The sequence below is a fragment of the Leuciscus leuciscus genome (genome assembly GCF_965113295.1).
Source record: "Leuciscus leuciscus genome assembly, chromosome: 8".
Classification (NCBI taxonomy): Eukaryota; Metazoa; Chordata; class Actinopteri; order Cypriniformes; family Leuciscidae; genus Leuciscus; species Leuciscus leuciscus.
In genome coordinates this window covers 12,244,683-12,251,720 of record NC_138732.1, presented here as the reverse complement: position 1 = coordinate 12,251,720, position 7,038 = coordinate 12,244,683, and the positions used below count along the sequence as shown (strand labels likewise).

Genomic DNA, 7,038 nt, shown 5'->3' with positions numbered 1-7,038 from the left:
TTTGGAAGTAGCCTACCAAACATTCTCTCAGTATTCTGTTACTTCTCGCGAGATTACAGTTATGTATCAACGTCGTACGTGGCTACAGACCCAAACAGAAAGAGGACTCCGCCAGGAATGCATCAGCAAAATGTACAGTGTACCGGTCACCACGTCAAATACACTCACCAACGTTTGAATCTCTGAGTTTTGCACATGAAGCTTGAGGTGAAGGGCTGAAGGTTAAGCGAAACCTGCGTTTGAATCACTTATCTGACCCGTTAGTACATTTTCACTGTGTCAGTCTGTAAGGGGCACTTGTTTCTCTATAGGAAGTCAGCATGGCAGATATCGAGTCCTCATTTGAATTTAGCTCATCTTTGACCAGCTCTTCGCTGCCTCCCCCACGGACTCGAATCTTTAAGATCATCGTGATCGGTGATTCTGGAGTTGGCAAGACTTGCCTCACCTATAGATTCTGTGCGGGCAAGTTTCCCGACAGGACTGAGGCCACTATCGGGGTGGATTTTCGGGAGAAGGTTATTGAAATAGACGGCGAGAAAATCAAGGTGAGGATGCTTGCAATTTTAGAAGGTTATAGTGTTAATTTACTCCAGTGTGCGTTGATTTAACCCAGTAAAACCTGACACAATGAAATAATAGTCAGGAATTATTTTTTTTTTTAATGGAACAGAACAGTTTGCACATGTGTTTTATGTTTTGTATCATATTCGATACACTTTTTGCAGAAAAATATACCTCAATTTTATTCAGAGGCACAAATATGCAATTTGGAGCAGTTATTTGTATGCCCATTTTGGGTAAGATGAAATTCTGATTGCATTTAATGTAAATCAATGAGATTTTTGTAACAATATAGCAGAATACGAAAGTAAAATGCATATAAAATATGTTTCACAAACAGGGTTTAGATTAAGCCAGGGTTAGGCCTTAGTTCAGTGAGGATATTTAATTAGCTTTTATAGATGCGCCTTAGAAAAAAAAACATTAGGTATCTATTTTGAGACAAAACAATGGCATTGACATTTTTTAAGATACGTCAGTGCTTTCAGTTAAAACAGAAAACCAAAGTTACATGTACCACAAACTATCAATCAGACCACATAAGGCATGTAGTAGATTGTGTTGAATCATGTTTGATCATGTTGAAAATTTAGAGGCCGTAGAAATTCAGGCATCAAATATGATACAGTTTGAAAGACAGTAACAAGACAGTGAAATTAAATGCAGGGTTAGATTAGGGTGTAACAGCTTATTCTTCCCCCACGACTTTCCCAGCTGTCATAGTATCCTCAGTATAGAGCTTTGTTGCACACTATATGTAATTTTCGAAAACCTCTCATGCACAAGACCCACACTTCACCATTCACATAATACTGGCCTGTGTTGTTCATTTAGGCATGAACACACCCTGCATTCTCCTGTAACGTTTAAAGAACAGATATGTGTGCTATGATGACATAGGTTGACTGCTAATTGCTCTCCCAACTTTTCCCCTCTCCAGGTCCAGCTGTGGGACACCGCAGGCCAGGAGCGCTTCCGTAAGAGTATGGTGCAGCACTACTACCGCAACGTCCACGCTGTGGTGTTTGTCTACGACGTCACTAATGCCGCTAGTTTCCGTAGCCTTCCGGCATGGATTGAGGAGTGCCGTCAGCATGCCCTGGGGCAGGAGGTGCCCAGAATCCTGGTCGGCAACAAGTGCGACCTGCGCCACGCCGCACAAGTGAGCACTGACGTAGCACAGCAGTTTGCCGATGCACACTCAATGCCTCTGTTCGAGACCTCTGCCAAAAACCCCTACGGAAACGACGATGCCGGTCGGAATAACAGTGACCACGTAGAGGCCATTTTTATGACTGTGGCGCACAAGCTGAAATCTCAGAAGCCGCTGATATTAAGCCAGCCACCTTGCGGATCAGGAGATACTGTCACTCTCAGGAGGCAGGATGAGGAGGACAGGGGAAGTTGGGGATGTGGTTGCTGGAGGAGCTAATGATGTACATGTTTAAAGGAGGAGACACCTCTTTACTGAACGGAGATGATGAAAGTTGAAGCACTTTTTAGAGAAGCAGATTTAGAGGTGCTTTTGTGTGAACCGGAACTCCAGGATTGAGGACACAGGAACATTTATTCTCAAGATTTCTTATTGTGTCTGACGTGCAGAATATGGCCATTATTTAAAGGGGAAACGACTTTAGGAAAAGGTTTTTCCCCCATACTCATCAGAAGCTTTGACAAGTTGCATGTAGGCCAACCTACCTTACATATACAAGCTTCATATGCCACTGCCAAACACTTTCACTAGATTTAACTACTAGTGTTATGCAGTTCCGCAGTGGAATTGAAGGGTGAAATTGTCATACACAAGATGTTGCCTTTTTCATCATATCTTTGAAACTATTTTCTTGCCAAAATTAGATAAACCGTTCTGCTAAATCACTTCAGCCTCCCAGATGAAACGCCGAATCTGGTTTAGTCTGTGTGTGTGTTGTTTGTTCTCTCGTTCTCTCCCACCCACACACATGCAGGCGCATCCTGTGAAAGTTGGGAGGAAATGACAAACCGGCAAACACTCACCAAATGCAGGTTATTTATTATTAGAGCTGCTAATAGGTCTTATAGAAGTGAGGGAAGATTTTAAAAGTAAAATAAAGCTGATATCCTTGCCTTTCCTGGAAAAAAAGTCTTAAAGCCAGTCCTTGTCCCACTGCCAGTGTTTTATTTATTGCCAATTTATTTTCTTTTAGCAGTCATTTATCTGAATAAAAATCAACTGTAAAGAGTTATGCATGTTATCCAGTCCTTCTTGTGAATCGGTTCGAAATTCAGATGTGGTTTAAAAAGACTTTTGGTAAAAAGGGACATTAACTCACTGACGATATTTACGTCAGTGTCTAAGGTCATGTTTGGTATGTAGTACTGCTTTATTAGGCAAAATTAAAATGATCTGTACTGTATAATCACATATTAGTATGATTACCTCATATTATTCATGGCTCTGCATGCATTGATCTGAACAAAAGGTCTGATATCGATCTATATTTGAATGTGTAATCTCTATTAGTAAAAATATACAGACTCGCTAATGGCTAAATTATCTCTTTCCCTTTGGCTGTGTTATTTCCCACACTAATATGCAGAACAGAGTTTAATCCATTACGAAATATCCATTCATGTCTTTAATGTTACAGCACAGCAGGTCCTGTGAAGTGCATGAAAGAATCTCAGGCATGACATGTTTTATTTTTTTTTAATGGGGAATTGCCAAAAAGTGATTTTGCATATGATTTTCAAATATATATGTGAAGTGGGTTGGTTAAGGGCTTAAGATTGGGGTACAGTAGGGGAGCATGTGATTTGGCTGAGAAACTGTGCATGGTATGGCCCTTAAATATTGAATGCATAGTAAAGACTTGTCTATTTGTGCTTTGACCCTGGGTGATTACAAAAGGATTATCTCATCATTTATCTGCCAGAAACATCATGAGCATTCACACTTTTTTTAGGTTCATGCTGAATTGTTCTCTAGATAAACGCTCTTGGTCTGGGTTCTATTGTTTGTCTGTTTATGTATTTCTGTTTGCATTAACACATTAATAACAGATAAATGTAAAATTTAAGCAGCTCTCAAAAGTCCACAGAGTGTTTACAGATTGAAAATTACAAACGCAGCAAATATATGGAAGATTGTTGAATGTTTCAAGTGAAACTTTATTATTACATGTAGGTTAATTATGGTTTATTATTCTTTCAGTGGACGTTATGCATCTTTGCAACCAGTGTATGAGCCAATACATGATATCAGGGGTTCAACAGTTGATAAAACAAAAATGCCAGAACTCAAGCATGCACAACATATCTTTACTAATCATTTTTCTGATACAACTCAAATCTTCAGTGTTGGGTAGTGAGTTGAGTGATAGTTAAGTAAATCAACAATATAAAACCAATCTACTGTAATCAAAGGAGTGCAAAAGAAATCATGCTGGTTACGGTTTTTATTTTAACAGTTAATGTTTTACTAAGAAATAAAGTACTACATCTTTGAACTTCAGAAGAATGTTGTGCCTTATTTATCCAATTAAAGAGTGCAATATGGGAAATCAATTATCGTCAGACTATTAACTTCTTTTTAAAGTAATGAACTGGAACGCATCTCAAAAACGATATTGTTTTGCGTTTGACATGGGTGCCAACATCAAGTGCATAGTCCAAATGAAATTTCTGGAACTGATTAGTTTTATTAGTCTGAACATACATTTAAAAGCAATAGGTTGTAGTTTTAGATCCATAAAGAGGCGAATAGAATAGAATTCTTAATTTGTAATAATTGTTTATTGTAAAATATATACAGGTTTATTTATGCAAAAATATCAGTCTATGATGTAAAAAAAAAAAAAAGAGTATAAAGCTAAGGCATATGTGTTTAGAAAAAAACACTCAAATATAATTTAAAATTGATATGGCACTGATAATAACTTAAACATCAAGAAACACATTTAAGTAGAATTGAAACAAGCAAGCTCGATGAAATGTGGACATTTTACACTTTCTGGGGCAAATTAATGAACTAAATTGCCCAAATATTTGATATTTTGCCCAGTCACATGCATAACATTTTTTAATAAAATAAAAAAGACTAAGCTAGTCTGCTATATGGAGGAGGCGTGGAGAGGTCTTGCTGTTCCTGCTCAGGACAGTGATCCATGAATGACACGGGGGAGTTAAAGATTCGCTCTTCTCCATCTGCATGAGAAAAAATTAAATCTCATTATATTCAGCCACATCCTCACTAACATCATCATAATTGCATACATTGTGGCTCATGTGGCAGATGACTCATGAAATATGATTTTGTTATCTCAGTGTTCAAACCCACTTCAACAACATCCCTTGCGTACCTTGCCAAGTGCATATGAGTTCAGTCGGAGTAACAGGATCATTCTGAGGAACTAGAAAGTCCTGTAAAATACGCACCCATGCAGTGATTAACAGCTCAATACTGTGTACTGTATATTAACTTTTAGATATTGCAATTTTCTTATGAATTTCCTTGTTTTATAAAAGACTTCACCCACCATGCCATTTGCAGAATTGTAGCAGCCGCAAAGCGGAAGACTGCGACAGCCAACGTATACAATCAGAGAAGAAAAGAGCAGAGACCCCGTGCAGGCCACCAGAAGGGTGCTGTTTGCGCCTTTTACCATCCGGCTGAGTACAACCCTCTACACAGGACACAGCTTTATCAATTATTTCTATATTTTAAGATGAGCGTATAACATAGCAAATTATTATTGACTGTACCACTTCAGGGATTGGATGGGCATGGAAGATCTCATCATCGTCCTCTCCATAGCTGAGAGTGATGCAAGCATAAACAAAGACAATCACAACAGCAAAAAGCGACACCACAGAGGAGACGATCATGGCGTTTACCTTAAAGTATTAATGAGAGCGTGTTAATATCAGCAGGTAGAAAGAGACAACTGTCAGGAAAAATACTTAATAAATTCACAAGAAAAAAAAAATTTGTGATTAATTAAAAGTAATTATTACCAAAATAGGGTTTTTCTTCTGAGATGCAAAAAGGGCAAGTACACCAGGTGCAGCCATAATCTAAAAGAGGAGGGAAAGGTAAAATGAGTTTTACAGAATCAGTGTCAATAGGGTGAATGCGGTTCAAGTGGGACACCTAAACCTAATCTTCTTTATGATTATGTGCATAATCTTCCGTTACTAAAAATCAGTATTAAGTTCATTCTAAACCACTTTCACAGTGGCTCAGTCAGTCACTGTCCCCTCACAGCAAGAAGACCTGGTTTGAGTCCCGACTGAGCCAGGACTCAAGGAGGCCTTTCTGTGTGGAGTTTGCATGTTCTCCCTGTGTCTGCGTGGGTTTCCTCCGGTTTCCCCCACAATCCAAAAACATGCAGTGTAGGTGAATTGGAGACGCTAAATTGTCTGTATGAATGTGCGAGTGAGTCCCAAACCATGTAATGGGGAGGGATGGGGAAAGACCTGGCAAGGCAACCTACCCCGGAAAATCATTCATGAACAGTCTCTCGTGTATGGTGAGAAATGGCCCATAGAATTGGGCCTACTGAAATGGTTAATAATGAATGAATGGTTAATGAATGAATGAATGAATGAATGAATGAATGAATGAAACCACCTTCAGCAGCACTGAGAAAAAGAAAATCATGTTAAGGTTATAATATAGTGAAATATGATATATTTTGATAGGCATTCAACATAACTGTCATATTCATCTTTTTTCACGTGACCTTCTTGAGACTGAACCAGTTTGCCAACAATATTCTGGCGAACTGGGATGCTGAATCATTGGTTAACTGGGGAAGCCATTTTAAAATAAATAAAAAAGGGTAAAGCTTTCTCACCAGTCCAGCCCAGAGTGGAGTCCTAGTTTCACTCAGAGTTGTGCTCTTTCGGAAAACTGCGTCCATAAAGCCGCAAACCACGCAAAGCCCTGCGCACGCCACCTGAAGGATGCCGAGGACCACCACACTCTTCTGATTGAAGATGAAATACCTGTAACGGTCCATCTCAGGCCTTCAGCGGGGACAGAAGAATCAAACAGTAGTTTTATGTTCATAAATATTAATTAAAAGAGAAAAATATTTCACTGTTATGTCTCTAAACGGAGTTGGATCATTTATCAAACGTATAGGCTATAGGCTACTGACTTGAAGCAGTAAATCACTATCGCTTTCCACGTTTGGTTTGATTCTAGAACTACAAAACCACTTAAGTAACTTAATTATACTAAACGCTATTCTGAAGCAATGCCAAACACAATTTAAAAGTATAAAGTTCTTTAAATTACAATATAGTGCGTATTTACCTATGCCGTTTTCCCTTTATCACTTCCGGGCCGCTTTGTTAAGAAGAAAGTGGTGAAGCCGAGTGTGTCACTCATTTACCTGGCGCGCGCGCAGGTGCAGCACGATAGCCACGCCCCCATTGTGTGGACATTTACAGCGAGTGTTGCCCTGATTACTTTGGCATTAAATATTC

At 39.0% G+C, this 7,038-nt stretch overlaps 2 protein-coding genes across 2 annotated transcripts; one reads left to right on the top strand and one right to left on the bottom strand.

The window, feature by feature from the left end:
• The first annotated feature begins 87 nt into the window (after window positions 1-87).
• On the top strand, window positions 88-4,618 carry rab33ba (RAB33B, member RAS oncogene family a). The gene is made up of 2 exons (XM_082177890.1): window positions 88-548; window positions 1,505-4,618. Exons 1-2 carry the CDS (start codon window positions 321-323, stop codon window positions 1,994-1,996), a joined length of 720 nt encoding a protein of 239 aa, XP_082034016.1. The 5' UTR covers window positions 88-320; the 3' UTR covers window positions 1,997-4,618.
• On the bottom strand, window positions 4,436-6,999 carry LOC309504671 (uncharacterized protein). Its single transcript, XM_082177891.1, has 7 exons — window positions 6,866-6,999; window positions 6,402-6,573; window positions 5,560-5,619; window positions 5,308-5,439; window positions 5,082-5,228; window positions 4,905-4,965; window positions 4,436-4,749 (listed from the first exon to the last, which is right to left on the bottom strand). Exons 2-7 carry the CDS (start codon window positions 6,564-6,566, stop codon window positions 4,643-4,645), a joined length of 672 nt encoding a protein of 223 aa, XP_082034017.1. The 5' UTR covers window positions 6,567-6,573; window positions 6,866-6,999; the 3' UTR covers window positions 4,436-4,642.
• Between the last annotated feature and the right edge of the window lie 39 nt (window positions 7,000-7,038).